At 54.9% G+C, this 15,350-nt stretch overlaps 8 protein-coding genes across 8 annotated transcripts; 3 read left to right on the top strand and 5 right to left on the bottom strand.

Moving 5' to 3' along the window:
• Positions 1 to 502: 502 nt before the first annotated feature.
• Positions 503 to 2,346, top strand: PG997_007483 (uncharacterized protein; the record flags this gene model as incomplete). Its single annotated transcript, XM_066811798.1, has 2 exons — positions 503 to 1,795; positions 1,849 to 2,346. 2 exons carry the CDS (start codon positions 503 to 505, stop codon positions 2,344 to 2,346), a joined length of 1,791 nt encoding a protein of 596 aa, XP_066667140.1.
• Positions 2,347 to 3,405: 1,059 nt separating this feature from the next.
• On the bottom strand, positions 3,406 to 3,648 carry PG997_007482 (uncharacterized protein; the record flags this gene model as incomplete). Its single annotated transcript, XM_066811797.1, has 1 exon — positions 3,406 to 3,648. The coding sequence occupies one exon, from the start codon at positions 3,646 to 3,648 to the stop codon at positions 3,406 to 3,408; it is 243 nt and encodes an 80-aa protein (XP_066667139.1).
• Positions 3,649 to 4,168: 520 nt separating this feature from the next.
• Positions 4,169 to 5,730, bottom strand: PG997_007481 (uncharacterized protein; the record flags this gene model as incomplete). The annotated part of the gene is made up of 5 exons (XM_066811796.1): positions 4,169 to 4,516; positions 4,572 to 4,629; positions 4,686 to 4,857; positions 4,911 to 5,509; positions 5,543 to 5,730. The coding sequence occupies 5 exons, from the start codon at positions 5,728 to 5,730 to the stop codon at positions 4,169 to 4,171; spliced, it is 1,365 nt and encodes a 454-aa protein (XP_066667138.1).
• A 696-nt stretch (positions 5,731 to 6,426) lies between these two features.
• On the bottom strand, positions 6,427 to 7,250 carry PG997_007480 (uncharacterized protein; the record flags this gene model as incomplete). Its single annotated transcript, XM_066811795.1, has 2 exons — positions 6,427 to 7,194; positions 7,233 to 7,250. 2 exons carry the CDS (start codon positions 7,248 to 7,250, stop codon positions 6,427 to 6,429), a joined length of 786 nt encoding a protein of 261 aa, XP_066667137.1.
• A 668-nt stretch (positions 7,251 to 7,918) lies between these two features.
• Positions 7,919 to 9,707, bottom strand: PG997_007479 (polysaccharide lyase family 4 protein; the record flags this gene model as incomplete). The annotated part of the gene is made up of 5 exons (XM_066811794.1): positions 7,919 to 8,395; positions 8,422 to 8,736; positions 8,785 to 8,913; positions 8,964 to 9,412; positions 9,470 to 9,707. 5 exons carry the CDS (start codon positions 9,705 to 9,707, stop codon positions 7,919 to 7,921), a joined length of 1,608 nt encoding a protein of 535 aa, XP_066667136.1.
• A 603-nt stretch (positions 9,708 to 10,310) lies between these two features.
• Positions 10,311 to 11,335, bottom strand: PG997_007478 (uncharacterized protein; the record flags this gene model as incomplete). The annotated part of the gene is made up of 2 exons (XM_066811793.1): positions 10,311 to 10,781; positions 10,865 to 11,335. 2 exons carry the CDS (start codon positions 11,333 to 11,335, stop codon positions 10,311 to 10,313), a joined length of 942 nt encoding a protein of 313 aa, XP_066667135.1.
• Positions 11,336 to 11,743: 408 nt separating this feature from the next.
• PG997_007477 (uncharacterized protein) lies at positions 11,744 to 12,610 on the top strand (the record flags this gene model as incomplete). Its single annotated transcript, XM_066811792.1, has 2 exons — positions 11,744 to 12,261; positions 12,460 to 12,610. The coding sequence occupies 2 exons, from the start codon at positions 11,744 to 11,746 to the stop codon at positions 12,608 to 12,610; spliced, it is 669 nt and encodes a 222-aa protein (XP_066667134.1).
• Positions 12,611 to 13,777: 1,167 nt separating this feature from the next.
• On the top strand, positions 13,778 to 15,018 carry PG997_007476 (uncharacterized protein; the record flags this gene model as incomplete). Its single annotated transcript, XM_066811791.1, has 2 exons — positions 13,778 to 14,167; positions 14,194 to 15,018. The coding sequence occupies 2 exons, from the start codon at positions 13,778 to 13,780 to the stop codon at positions 15,016 to 15,018; spliced, it is 1,215 nt and encodes a 404-aa protein (XP_066667133.1).
• Between the last annotated feature and the right edge of the window lie 332 nt (positions 15,019 to 15,350).

Genomic DNA, 15,350 nt, shown 5'->3' with positions numbered 1-15,350 from the left:
CGTGTACCCGCACCCACCCTGCATCGTACCCGCGCGCATTGCAACACAGCACACACGCCGGGTCAGGCATGACGGCAACGGTCTTCCATGATCCTTGGTCCTCGCTGTTGACGCTGGCATCCCTGGCGTGAAAAAGTCTTAATGGTGAAACTTAAGCTTAGTTCGTCCGATCGTGGGGGTTCGTCTGGTCTCTGGACTCGGTATAAGACTTCGGACGATCGCTGCGACTTGTTGCTTCTTTTCCTTTTGGGAGGTATGCTTCTGGCTTCATCACAAGCTTCTCTAATAGCCTGCATGCAAATCTGACCGTTCTATTACGGCAGTAGTCTTTCGTTTCTTCAAACATACACTCCCTCGTTCGTTCTGTCATCGTTCACTCGTTGGCAATACACTCCTTCGGCCAACCAGCCCAAGTGCATCAACATATTACTGTCTTTTCTCTAGAAGCATCTCTGACTCTCTTTATCAACTTTCAACTATTACTTACACTCACTCTCTTAATATGGTGTTCAACATCAAGAAGGCCGCGGGCTTCAGCATCCAGCTCGGCGCCGCCTCGGCCCTCGTCAAGGGCCTCAACGTCGCAGAGTGCCCGACCGCTACCACCGCCAAGGCCATTGGCGGCAACGACTACCAGATATGTCCTGATACCGACCTGCAGGGCAAGTCTGCCCAGCAGATGAAGAACTGCGCGTCCACCGCCGACTGCGTGACGCTGTGCAGCGAGACCCAAGGCTGCGACAAGGCCGTCTACGACAAGACCAACCGCATCTGTCACATCAAGCAAACCACCGACGGCACGCTGCTGGAGTGGGTCGAGGACGCCCAGTTCGACGTCATCTACGTCCCCCAGACGTACGACGCCGCCAAGATGGGCAAGTGGTCGGACCTGGTCCGCCTGCCCATCATCCCCGTCGCCGCCTACGTCGTCCCCGAGTTCCCCGAGCCGTCGCGCATGCTCGTCTTCTCCTCGTGGGGCGCCGCCAACTTCGGCGGCGCGTCCGGCTACACCCAGTTCGCCGACTACAACTTCAAGACAGGCGCCATTTCCCAAAGAACCGTCTCCAACACCCACCACGACATGTTCTGCCCGGGCATCAGCTCGCTCGAGGACGGCCGCATCATCATCACGGGCGGCTCCGACGCCGAGAAGACGAGCTTCTACGACCCGGCCACCAACGAGTTCACCGAGGGCCCGGACATGAAGATCGCCCGCGGCTACCAGTCCTCGGCGACCCTGTCCAACGGGAACGTCTTCACCATCGGCGGCTCCTACTCGGGCGGCCGCGGCGGCAAGGTCGGCGAAGTCTTCGACCCGGCCACCAACGAGTGGACCCTGCTCAAGGGCGCCGACGTCCAGCCCATGCTGACCGTCGACCACGAGGGCATCTGGCGCGAGGACAACCACGCCTGGCTGTACGGCTGGAAGAACGGCTCCGTCTTCCAGGCCGGGCCCAGCAAGGCGCAGCACTGGTACGGCACCAACGGCGCCGGCTCCGTCCAGCCCGCCGCCGTCCGCGACGACGTCGACGCCATGTGCGGCGTCAACGTCATGTACGAGCCCGGCAAGATCTTCTCGGCGGGCGGCGCGCAGGACTACGACGACAGCGCCGCCAACAAGCACGCCCACATCACCACCATCACGGAGCCGGACCAGCCCGCGCAGGTCGAGCGCGTCGGCGACATGGCCTACGCGCGCGCCTTCTCCAACGCCGTCGTCCTGCCCGACGGCACCGTGCTGATTACGGGCGGCCAGCCGACCGCGCACGTCTTCACTGACACCGACGGCGTCCTGGTCCCCGAGCTCTTCAACCCCGAGACCAAGGCCTTCGCCAAGATGGCCCCGAGGCCGTCGCCCGCAACTACCACTCCGAGTCCCTGCTGCTCGCCGACGGCACCGTCTGGTCCGGCGGTGGCGGCTTGTGCTACGTCGCGAACCCGCAGGCCTCGACCAAGAACTGCGACCGCAGCGTCGACCACGCCGACGGCCAGATCTTCTCGCCGCCCTACCTGTTCGCGGCCGACGGCAGCGCGGCCCCCCGTCCCGAGATCGCCAAGCTGCCCGTCGCGACCGTCAAGGTCGGCGGCACCTTCAGCCTGACCATGAACCGCGACGCCGAGCCCGCGACCTCGTTCGTGCTGGTCCGCATGGGCTCCGCGACGCACTCCATCAACACGGACCAGCGCCGCGTGCCGCTGACCAAGGTGCACCAGTGCAAGGGGCGCTACGCGCTGCAGCTGCCGGATGACAGTGGGATTCTGCTGCCGGGGTACTATTACCTGTTTGCGCTGTCGGCGAGCGGGACGCCTAGCATGGCCAAGACGTTCCGGGTTACGCTGAAATAATGGGAAGGGTAGCTGGTGCTTTGGGAGTTTGCTTGATGGTGTATCGGAGTAATGGGAAGAAAAGAATTACGCCTGTCTTAATGCGGCGGGTGGTTAATCTATAACTTAATCAATAGTTCATCAATGTTAATGAATACCAACATTCAAAACAAGATATGCCATTTGCCTCCCTCGTACGTGACATTTCCCGAAACCCTCTGTCCTGAGCCCCTGATTTGGGTACCGGGTATTATGCAACTTAGTTCAACATGGCAGGATCTCCCACTCGGAGAATCAACTCCAAGGCAAAGTGGGATGCATTCGCTCTGGGCCCCCTCCGCTCTACCGTTACGTTGGCCATGGCTTACCCAGCCAGCCACGAGGACCCATTCTCACTAAAGGCTCGTTACCCTCCTTGATATGAGATCTGATAAGCACGCTTCTTTCATTCATTCACCTGGGGTACCTGAGCCGGTGCAGGGCGCGATGGCAGAGTGGTCTAATGCGATAGACTAGAACTGGATCTCCGATTCTAGGTATCTATTTCCTTCGGGAGCGCAGGTTCAAATCCTGCTCGCGTCGTTACATTTTTGCTTTTTCTGCTTTCACCTCTGAACAGATAGACCTATCCTTTCTCATTTGTTACGATGATTCTTTTTACCGTCGAGATTTATTGATCTTTTGCTTCCGGGGAGTTCCGCATTAGCGAATCTGTGCTGGCATTCATGTCCGAAGGTTGCCAACATGGAAACGTTTAACTTGCAGCTTCCTCGAACTCTCCTACTCGACAACAGCAAAACCCGTTTTTCCGCCTTCGATGACATCTTCCCAGTCCAAATGCATGGAATCTTCGCCCAGGACCCAACTCTTGTCGAGATCCTGGGGCTTCTTTCCACCGTAGTAGCCTTGATGCGCGTGCCAGATGTGCAACTTCTTTCCTTTCAGATCACCGTTCAGATCGCCCCAGCACCACCAATGCGTGCCCAGAAACCCCTGGGCCATAGAAATCTCGAACGTCTCGCTCGGTACCAAATCGGCTTTGGTGCGCTTGTCTTCTGCGGCGGAAGATGCGCTCCCACGTCAGCTTCTCGGTGATGGTGGCGGTGGCGGTATGAATCGTCTCTTCACCCTCGCCATCTCAGTCGCCTCCTCGTTCGTCTCGGGCTCGACGCAGACCTTTAGGGGGCTGTTCGCGCGCCGTTCGTCCCGGGCGGACGCGACAGTGACGGTGAGGGAGAGCGTGAGGGAGGCGGACAGGGTCACGTAGAGTTTGGCCTGCTTCTTTTCTGGGGCGGTATCGCATCTGAAAAGTCCCGTGGACATGATGCGTTTTGCTCTTGCTGTTCTTTCTTTTTCTTTTTTCTTTTCCTACTTTCTCTCATTTTTTTCAGTTGCAGCGGTAAGGGACCAAAGGAGGGTGGCCTTGGATTCTGGATGTCGGATTCAATATCTTCAACGTAGGGGGGATGCCGTACCTGAATTAGAGCATTCATTTTGAGGATGGAAGAATGTTATTTCTTAGATAGGTTCACTTTCATTAGGCAACTGCAACGTTCTGCGTGACGCCATGTAAGTAAGTTCTGTCAGCCTGGGTGATTGGAATTGGCCCTTAGCAGCGTAGCAGCAAAAGGGGTAATGGAGAAATATTGTCATGGGATGCGATGCCCAGCAATAAACACCCTCTACACTAAAAGGGGGTCGGTCTGTGAATCAGGGGCAGACCAGAGGATGGGAAATGTACACAGTCTGGTAAAGATATATAGTATAACATTTGCTCATTCTATGGAAACCTCATTTTATTCCGATTCTGGAGACTAACACTTGCATCAGTGTTGTCCGGCATCTAGAACGGAGGATCGATCTCCGCCAACGGCACCGAGCACTTCTTCTTCAGCGCCGCCTTGGCCTCATCCGACGCCGCCGGTATGCAGTCCATCCCGATCCCGCCCTTGATGCCGTCGCAAATGATGATGGGCTTCGCATCCTCGCCCTCGGCGTCAGTGGCGCACGGGCTCTTGACGGTGAAGTTGCGGAACTCGATGTTCTCGCACACGGCGTCCGGGTTGGTGGAGCAGGTCAGCTTGGCCACGGCGGTTCCGTACTTGCCGCTCGTGTAGCCCGTGAAGTTCTCGAACAGGATGTTGGTGATGTTCATCTTGGAGGGGTAATCGGCGCAGGTCGAGGAGTTGATCTAGGGCGGGGGCTTAGTTGTTTGTACTACTGTAGGTAAAGGGGCAATGACTTACGTTGAAGTAGCAAGAGTCGATGAACGCAGAGTATTCGTTGTTGGCTTGCCAAAAGTTACTGCTCAGAGGTTAGTATATCTGATATTTGCCCACTGGTAGATGTGGCTTGCATACCGGAAAGTGACGTTGTCGATGAAGCCATAGCCAATATCAGGACCGGCCCAGGTCTTGAGACGAGCTCCGTGTTGGCCGTTCAGCAGCCATACGTTCTCGATGACAACGTCCTGGACGAAGCTCATCTCGCCGGCGTACTGGCCCAGTGACCCCATTGATTGACCGTGTGTGCCTTGAGAAGAGTTAGTAACCCCCAGTATCAATTGGTGTGAATGGCTAACTCACCATTGCAGTACATGGTATCGACGTGCACATTAGTAGCGTTGGACTTGGGCGAGAAGCAGTCATCACCAACGTTGACCCAAACACGCTCAACCGTGAGATCCTCAATGTTGAGCGAATCGAAAAAGTCCGAGTTCTTGGGCAGCGCCGTAGCGTTATTCGACTCAGCCGTGCACATGACATCCCGGAACGCGACGTTCTTGGACGTGACAATAAAATTCGTCCAGCAGGGCGAGTCCTTCTCGTGGATGCCCTCCATCTCGAAGTTGGTCAGGTTCTCGCCGTAGAACAAGATGGGCCGCAGGTACGTGTTGGTCGGGTCGAGGATCTCGAGCCCCGCGAACTCGTTCCACCAGCGCTGGCCGTTGCCGTTGAGGACGCCGTCCCCGTAGATCTTGACGTCGCGCCCGCCCCACTTCCAGAACATGAGCGAGTTCTGGAAGGGGTGGGCGAAGGCATGCTCCTGCCAGTACGGGGTGTCGTTGGTGAATTTCACCTCGCCGTCCCAGTGGATCTGCACGTCGTCCAGGAAGGTCAGGTCCAGCGGCTTGCCGATCATGTACAGCGAGTCCTTGGGCAGGTAGAGTGCCGCCGTTGTTGGCCTTGTGGAGACCCTCGAGGAAGTCGTCGGCTACATCGTCCATCTCGTTCTTAGAGGCCCGGATCTGGACGATAGGCCGCGTGCCGCATTCCTTGGATCGCTTGTAGGGTGCTTGGCCTTGAAATCCTCGATGTTTCGGGGTACCTCCGCGGGCACCTCGACCTGGTGGGCAATGGCGCCCACCGCTGCGGAGAGGGCTAGAAGAATAGACGAGGGCCGCATGGTGTCTGATTACAGAGGCACGAAACAGGTTGTCTGGAACAAACCATAGCGAAGTGGAAAGTGTTCGACTTTTATCTTTCCGCTGTTATACATCATCGCCATTTTCTCCTATTAGCCAAGCGGCGCCCGCATTTACCCCAAGTCGTAAGCGAAATAGTGCTGACTTGGAATGTGCAATACCTAGAACATCTTACAGGGGAGCAGTTAGCCACGGCCTGTCTTTCCACCAATCGTGTTGCACGGGCAGAGCTTGCCGAACGGCTAGAAAACGGATAGACTTGGACGTGAATGTATTGAAGACGTGCATATTTGGGGAAGAGGGCCGAGACTTACATATCGATGGAAGACTCTGAAGCCCAGTCTCTTGATCTAATCTTGGCAGGGGATATGATTGATGGAAATTGAAAAGATGCGTCCGTCCCAATCTTACTCCGGGTGTTACTGCCCTGTAGGCCCCATAACTACCCCAACTTCCGCTAATTCATCCCCCGCATTCAGCGCCAATGCGGGGAGTCCACAGTGGATAAGACACCGCCATTTAAGTTTTGTACTCAGTTACAGCGCAATTGTCTATCTCAACGACAACTAGTCCTGGTGCCGGAACCGACATGTCGCATTCCATTGAGCGAAAAAATAGGTATAGTCGTGATATTCACGACCGCCCAATCGAGCATACGAAAAGAACATGAACTGGACTCAGTCTTGGCCTGCCGCCTGTTCCTTCAAGGTAACATAGATTTTGCTGCAATCTTGTTTAGACGGACGCAGCATATAAACCATCTCCCCCTTCTCATCCTCCACCCCCCAAGTCCACGCATTGATGCGCGACACGATTTCTCCCTGAACGGCGGCGGCGGGTTTGCTCCAGACCGCCGTCACGGAGTCGTGGTACCCCTCGATCTGAATGCCCCGGAACCCGTCCTCCGCCGCCTGTCGCATGATGCGGTGCGCGAGGTGCCGCATCAGGCCCTTGCCGCCCTCGTCCAGCTTCGTGGCCGTCGCGTTGCGCATGAGCACCTGCCGCGGCCCCGTCGGCTTCCAGCCCGCCGGGTCGCGCCCGTCGAGCGTCTCGAGCGCGTGCAGGGACTCGGCGAAGCCCGGCAGCGCCTGCGCGACGGGCGCGATGCGCGACATGTCGAAGGGGTAGAAGCCGTCGTACGCGAGCGCGACCGAGAGCAGCGGGAAGTCCATCTGCGCCATCAGCTCGTCACCGTCCGCGCTCAGGTCCGTCGGGTCCCACCACAGCTTGCCGCCGGCCGCCGCGGACTCGGGCCGCTTGTACTGGTACCTGGTGTCGAAAATACCTAAGGAGTAGCCTGAGGCGATCTGGTGCTCGACTAGGTGGTCCATGGCCGCGAACACCGTGTAGGTGCGGTCCGTCATCTCGTCGGGCCAGAGCACGCTCCAGACGGGCGAGCCGAAGGCGTTGCTGTGGGTTACGATGGCCTTGGCCCATTCGGCGTGCTCGGGGCCGAGGGGCGGATTTGGTAACGGGCGGGAACGGGGGCGTCGGACGGCATGGTGGGAGTTAGTGGTTGTAGGTTGGGATGAAGGTCGGAAGTAGGGGGAAGAATGGTGATCAGCAGAAATAGATCGGTAGAGTGATGGCTCCTGGTCGGATTAGAAATGACAGCTACAATCGGAGGAACTGATGTAATCACCGGAGGAACTATGTTCGGCCGTGGTCCTTTCTTATCAGACGGAGTTGATGTAACATAAGCAACAGCGTAGCATTGGCAGATCCCTTGGATGTAGAGTGTATATATTTCAATCGCACCATAGATGTAAGTAATACCAACAACGTCATTTGATTGGCTCCCTGAAAGTCGCCTTGCATACTCATGAAGCGCTAGCAATGCCGTTGGGTGGTGCACTTTTCCGGTTTTGGCCCGTCATACGACGATGCTCCTCGCTCAACATATGACAATGCGGATCTGACCACCCTCCCGGGACGGAGGGGATTGGTGGTCCAGACCCAGGGATAATGTGCTTACTGTGCTCGAAGGACTAGACGGCTTCCACGTGGCTTAGCAGTACAAGACTTTCCATCATGCGAACAACTGATATAATGGCATATTGTAAGGATATTACCGAGTTCAGGTCCACTCCAAGATGATACTATCCCACATAAAGCCTCTCCACTGGGTGTACCGTGTAACAGTAAATCTCAACGTGTTGACGCCTTCCTTCAAAACCGCCAGGGGATGTTGTACTGGACGAACCGCCACTCCCCGCTCGTCTTCCCGGAGCGATACAGAGAAGGATCGCTGGCGAAGATGTCCTTTCCCAAAGACCCGAGTAGCTGGTCGTTTATGGTGATGTCCATGGCAGTACTTTGCGAGTACCCCGCGAACGAAAGACTGAGCGTGGCGGAGCCGGCATCACCTCCCAGCATCAAGGCTTGGTGGTCCATGCCGAACTTGACGGCCCATGTGCCGACCAAGGACTGCGCGTAGTACCAATCCGAAGCCTCGGATTTTCCCACGGTGAAAGTCAGGTTGGCCGGGCTTTGGTCCGAGATTCCGTGCTGGTAAGGGGGTCCGCCGTTACGGAAGCCGAGAGCCGTCTTGCCAAAGTCCCCGATCGTAAATAGTCTCTTGGCCTTCTCGGGGACGATCCAAGTCAGGGGGAGATGTTTGTGGTTTCCCCTGCCGAGATGGTGATGCTGCTCATAGAGAAGTTCGTGTAGACATCCGCGAGCGCACCTCCGTTCGACCAGGCAGAGAGTCCGTACGTGCCGGTCCGCACGTCTTGCAGGGAGAACCGGCCCTCGCGATCAGCCTGGGCTGTATAGTAATAGTTGCGCCCCTGTACAGACGGCCTCCGACTCGTGTCTGTGTCACCAAGGAAGATAGCTGCCCCTGAAGCTGGCCGTCCGTCGGAAAGCGTTAGTTGACCGGCCACCCCACCGCGGCTCTGGTAAGCGGTATCTTTTAGCCATAGGTAGGGCCACTTGGCAAGTTCCTCGCTGGCCTGCCACTTTGCATCCTCTACCGTTCCATCGTTCTGCTACCGGTTAGCCCAAGGTGCGTGATATAACACGGGGTTACTCACCAAATACCAGAGCCAGGGGCCCCAGATCTTGCCAGCAGGTTGGGCAACCTTCTCTCCCACGCGGAAATGGGAGGTATCCTGGACGACGTTGAGCTGCACACTGTTCCCCGTAGCAGATTCGCGATGTACCTATCACACAATCATTACACCCCGTTGTAGCAGACATAAGCTCGGCTTACCGTCAACGTTTGACTCAGGTGATCCGAGTTGTAGTAGTCAGTCCCGGGATGGATATACCAGGACCCAAAGCTGGGACCATAGATACCGTAGAAGTCGCGTTCTCGCACATAGTCAGAGAAGTCGTACTTGGTAATGAACGAGCCGTTTGCTAGCTGCCAGGTTTCATCCTGGACTTTTGTCGCGTTTTGGTACAGCGCGAAGTCCGGAAGGGGCTCGTCACGCAGGTAGGTCCGTCCGTCGAGGAACAGCTTCGGATCAAGGCGCCACAGAGTCCTCAGGATGCTCAGGTCAGGTAGGGCTCGGTTGATGAAGTATTGATATGCACCGGCCAGATCGTCGAAGATGACCCAGTGCAGCTCCCCTTCCTCGCACGAGAAAGCCACGTCTATGTAGTCTTCGCCACGTGAAGTGATGACCGCCGAGGTCCAGATAAAGTTGTTTTCTCCGTCTTGAGTGCGTGTTAGCATCGCTCGTGAGTCTGTTGAGGATGCAGATGGGAACAAACCATAGCCCATGTAATGCCCAGCTGCTGAACCAACGAGCCCTGATCCAAGGAAGTATAACTTGGAGGCATATACTTCTTCTTGTGTCACGTTCCACAGATCATTGCCGAATGTCCATGTGGTTTTGTCGATCTGCTCCAGAAAGGGCCCGCGACTGGCAAACACCGGCGGAGCCCAGGCAACAAAGCCAATCAAAGTTGAGAGGATGCAGCGTAACATGATGCATTTGTGAAGCGACATGACCTCTTGTCGCAGTACAAAATCATCATTGTCGGTATAGCTTGGTGAGAAAGCTCAATATCTGTGGATGAACCTATCAATTTCGGGGTGGCAGGACACCGAGGGAAGTTGGGGTAGAACTGCTGTGATTGGTGCTGAAATTCATCACGCCATTCCTTCACCCCATGTCACCTTACTAACGGGAAAAGGGGGCACTGTAATCGCACTCTTGTCCAAAAAATGATCTGGAAACACACTTTGCCAACTTTGATTCACTGGGCGAGCGGTGCACTTATTGGGATGGGGAAATCTGCTAATATCTTTACCGGGATCACTCATGTTTTGGTGCAATGTATATCTATCTCAGGGTGCAGGTTGGTTAAGAGGGCCACTTACATGTTTTACTCTGATGACATGATGCATGTCCACAGTCACGTACGTATATATAGACACATAAGCATAGATGTATCTCCTTTCATTCCACACTATCTGGGACCAGCGCCTCGCATGTAGAAGAGATTCGTTTCGTGTTATAATGGTGGTACCCCTGGAATACCCCATGGTATATTTGCCTTTGTCTTTCATAGTTTTCATGTGGCCGGCTTGAATCCTCCTTCCTCAGTATTAGTCGGCTGGCCAGAAGACATCATCCGAAGCTTTGGCAACGCTGTCTTGAGAACCCAAGGACAATTCCTCTGCCTTAAAATACTCGTCCGAGGGATCCAGTACGTGTTGCAGCTTGAAGTCCTTCAATCCCGGCTGCCCCCGAAGGGCTTTGACTGTGGTACCAAACAGCCACTCGAGGTTCCAATCTGCTACCCACTGTCTCTCGAAGTGGTATTCGACAGGAACGTCCATCTCGGTTGCTTGCAAAACTATCAAATGGCGCCTCAACAGCCCGAAGTTCTTGTAGCCTCTGGCGATGCTGACTAGATCGCTGCCTTGCCATTGGAGGCGGAGCTCGGGATCAGACCAGCCCGAACATACCGATAGACTGTGGACAAGGATCCGCGCGAAGAGGTTGATGCGGGCCGTATCTAGAATGATGCGCAGCAGCACAACGAAAGCAATCTGATGAGGAGGCTTTTCTCCCTCCTGCAGCTCGCTATCCAAATCTCCCGAGAGCAATGCGAGCAATACTGCAGACGCGTTCGCCACGTGATAAGCCCCTCCGGAACGCCGATTTCGTCTAGGATATGGTCAAGAACCATTGGCAGTCCATAAGTGTGGCGAATGAAGTGGCCCAGGGCCTGGGCCAAAGCAGGAGTGGCCTTTTTGCGATTGGGGATGGTGGTGTCGAGGAATGTGTAGACCGCGCTGGTGGCTTTCGCGGTATGGGCATGCAACAGGCGGCTGCTGGTCGTGAAACAAAACAGTGCCTCCAAGTATCCCTTGTGGGACATATCTTGCGCGTCGGGGTTTGCTGTCGCCACCTTGCGCAGCTGGAAGGGAACCCGGTAGCACATCCTCGACAGAAAGACCGACGCCACGGTCAGGTGCTGCTTGACTATACGATTTGCTGCCAGCATATAGAAGCTTACTCCCATCTTCGAGGGTGGCAGCTTATCACCGACGTGAACCGTGATGATCTTGGTCGTCTGGTCTTTTGAGTACTGCAGCCCTAGCTGGTATAGGCCCAACCGAACCATGTCATCAAAAACATCAACCTCTTCTTCGGTGCCGTCCAACACGTATCCAGGCTCTGCCTTGCTCGGGAAGCCTTTCAAGTTGGACACCAGTTCTGCTGGTGATTGGAGCTGGGAAGTGGTCAACAGTTGTACGGGGGATCTGGGAAATAAGAAAAGACACGAAAATAAAGAAGGCGAGACGAAAATCATTGATTTTAATTGGGTAAATTTCAAAAATAACTTAACCAAGCATTAGTTTTATCTATGTGAAGTCGCGCATAACTCCTCCTCCATAGTAACCCGGTAGACTCTCACTTCGTGTTCTCTCTCGAGCCTCTCTATCGCCAACTGGATCTCCGACGGGGCTTGGAGGACTTGGAGGGCCTCTACGTCCCACGGCTGTCTCAGGGACATGGGAACAGGGACGAAATGCCGCTTTGCCTTCGGATCCAAGAGGCACCCGGCGCCAAGGACTCGGATGTTGCCGATCATCTCGACCGTGGAGGCGATGGCCTGCTCGCGGGGCTCATTCAAATTTTTATAATTGAAAAAATGCCGGAAATAAGGACACTCTGGATCGATGGGGGGCTGGCGAGCCTCCTTGAGGTCGGTCGTGGCCAGGGGGCCGATACATTTGGGCGGGGTCTGGTCGAGGATCTCTATGCATCGCCGTGCGTCGATGGCGTCGGCGCGGATTTCGCAATCCAGGCCGCGGCAGTATTGACTCAGTTCCTTATCGGCCTCTATAGCCGTCATGGCAAATTCGACCGGATCGTGGATGAGCACCGTGCCCATCGCGACGGCGCGACCGATACAGACGACGATATAGACGAGGTACTCGGCCAGGGACGGGCGATGGTTTTGCCGGCTCTCGCCAACCAACAGGCGGTGCCTCTTTCGCAGGTATTCCCAGAAGTTGAGGAGCCCGACCTGGAGAACGCCCATGGGTAAGTCGTCGTGCGGGTGTTTCTCCTGGAAACGTCGGAGTATTCCCATGAGCTCATCGGTCCACTTGTAAGGCTTAAACGCACACACTGTCTTGTCTGTGAATTTCCGCGGACTTAAACCGTATAGATGATTTTTCAGATAGTCGCCTCGCAGGAAGTTGCGTCTGTCATCGCGAGCACTCCGACACAGGACCCCAGGCGCGCTAGGGGCCCTATGGCCTCGAAACTCGTCCTCGTGCTGTTTGTGGAGATCCTCCCTATCCTGCGACGAGATCTCGTTAATCAGCACATCCTTGGCCAGGGTGAGCTGACTCGATATGCAGTAGAGCCAGAATGGGTTGATTGGTGACGCGTTACGTTGGCCCTTGGCATCGGTTCTCATTGCCTTGGTGCCCTTGTCCAGACAGTCGTTCGCCGGTATGGTACCGGGCACGGTTTCCGGTGTCGGTCTGATCCTCAAGAGGCTACCGGCTGGTCTCTTCGTAGAGGGACAGAGCTTTGGACCGGCGGCGGTGACTCCCAGGTTCAAGCCGCTCACTCCGTCTCGCGGCATAGGGTCGCCGCCAGGTATCTCTAACATCGTGAGACCCCGGGGTATGATCTCCTTGAGGAAATACCTGACTCCGTTCTCAGGATTCCCTTGGCCATGATGTTGGGGTTCGGCCATGGCTGACCGAGACGGGATGGCCGGGATAGTAGTAGCTAGAGCTTGATCTGTCTGGATACGGCGCTCCAATGGTGCTCAGTACTGTTTTCTTGGGTGTGGCGTGTCAGGAGCAGTTGTCGACAGTGACCATCGATTCGAAGGAGAGTGGTTTTTCACTATGAACTGGATATTTTGATCTTATGACTGAATATTCTCTCATGCAAGCCGCAGGGACGAACTTCGCCGTATGTTAGGGAACGCTGTTGGTTCTGCTGACGTGGTTGATGATTATGGAAGTTGATGTGCATGCTGGGGTTAATATGATGTCTGGAACAGTTGGTGAGGTGGCAGGTAATGTAGCTGTTTATTTGAGATGCGAACGAAGTTGTAGTTGTGAAAGAATCTCCAGTGACATGAAAGGCAGACAATCCATCGATTTATCCCTGGCCAACGAATTGAATGCAAGAAATGTTTCAGTTCCCAATTTTGAATTGAATTGTGTTTTACCACTTTTGCCTTTCCCATTGAATGTAACTTGGTTTTTTCGTGGGCTGCTGCATTCAATCTCGAGCCGTTTTCTCTTGTTGTAACTTGAGGCTCAATCGCTCAATCTTCCTCCTTCGCATTATTCAACAAACAATCTCATCTCTCTCACATAATAAGGACGAGCCAAAGGTTGGCATATTTGATTCTGACTTTACTCTCAACATTTCCATTACTCGTCTCTTGGACCGTCAGTCTGCAATTGTTACGCGAATCCTACAAAAACCACTGCCCGCCATCCGCGGATTCCTGCTTGGCCCTCAACCTCCGCCGCATCTTTTTCGACTTCCCAAGTCCCACCTACCAGCACGATCCCACTCAGTCATCATGGCTGGTTCCATTGCCGCCCAAGACCAGGGCAGCATCGAGGCTCGCCTGCAAGACGAGGTGAAGAAACTTGACGACGCTGAATTCCACTATCGAGCCCACTTCAAGTCTGTCATCGACACGTACAACGATGCGTCCAAGCCGGTCCTGCCTTACCTGCTCGAACAGGCCCAGAACGCTACGCAAAGCATCGATGAGTTGAAGAAGAATGTGGCCGGCCTACGTTACGACCTGTACAAGGCATCATTGGGCGCCCTCGATACCGCGGTAAAGGAGCACGGCCGCGTGGCTATTGATGAACCGACCCGAAACGCCGTGTTGCTGGAGATACTGCGAGAGCTCGACCCGTTGTTCCAGGACGGCACGCTCGCTTTTGGCCGCAACATCATTGTCGACTACAATTCTATGCTGCGCAGCATGGATACGCCGCCCAGGAGTACTTTGATTGCCCTGCCGAACCGAGCGAGAATCTCGAGGAGGAAATGCATGACTTCTTGGATAAGAAGATGCCGCTTTTGACCGATAATGTCATTCCAAGCACCCTTCGACCCCAGCAGACTGATGTGTTCGGCCACCAAGGCATGCACTTTGAGTACAAGATGATATATGTGGCCATGGGCGCTCGCAGTCTCCGTGCGGCTTCCACCAACATCTGCCGATCTGTCATTTCCATTTACAAGGGAACAGACTCTCAAGCTGCCATGGCTAATCTCATGGAACCATTCCTCACTACGTACACCGCACAACAACTGAATCTCATCTATCAGCTTCTAAACACAGAGTCGGCCGTAGAGTCGGTCAACGACATCATTGATCTTCTCACCAGTCCCTCCGTTGTGACTGCGAACATCATGTTATACAAGCTCATGCACTCTGCCATCGTCCTGGCCAAGTATTCGTGCCTGGTCACATTCCTCACCGCTGCCGCCGCCGTGTCCTTCCCGCGACCAGAAGAAATCCATCCGGTTGTCAAGGACGCCATCCGAAAGTCGACTGTAGCCGACACACTCAAGTGCCCCAAGCAGCTTCTGAATTGCTTTTCCGAGATGAAAGAGCAAATTGCCCGTGGCGATTTTTCGGCCAGAGCGGACGATTCGGCTTTGCAGTACATCTGCGGCGACATGAGCGGCCTCGCCCTCATGGACGGGTTCTTCGCATCCCGACTCAAGGATTTTGCATCGCAACTGCCTGATCTCGACCTGGACCTCGTCTCGTTCTTCAGCTCATGCGGCTATGAGTAGAGCCTATATCGTTGTTACATGCATCGGCTGTTTTCCGTGGATAGGGATTTGGGATTGACTTCATAGATGGTTATCCACAGCCATGTGCGACTACTTACCTAAAGTCTCGGGTATCTCAGATAGGAATGCATACATCACCACATAATGTCAGTTTACTAGTGATCCAACACCCTCGTGAGTCAAGGATGCTCGTGTGCCACACAAGTCTCTTTTGTGCTGAAGGGGCATAAGGCCCGTTCAGTAAGTCAGATTGCTTATATAGTCCGAGATGGCGAAATGTAGCCACGCGTGATTATGATGGTCCCCGCAAACCACCATCGCTGCCCATGACA

Source organism: Apiospora hydei (genome assembly GCF_038363865.1).
Source record: "Apiospora hydei strain CBS 114990 chromosome Unknown utg000006l_segment0_segment0, whole genome shotgun sequence".
Classification (NCBI taxonomy): domain Eukaryota; kingdom Fungi; phylum Ascomycota; class Sordariomycetes; order Amphisphaeriales; family Apiosporaceae; genus Apiospora; species Apiospora hydei.
This window is presented reverse-complemented; position numbering and strand designations above follow the sequence as displayed.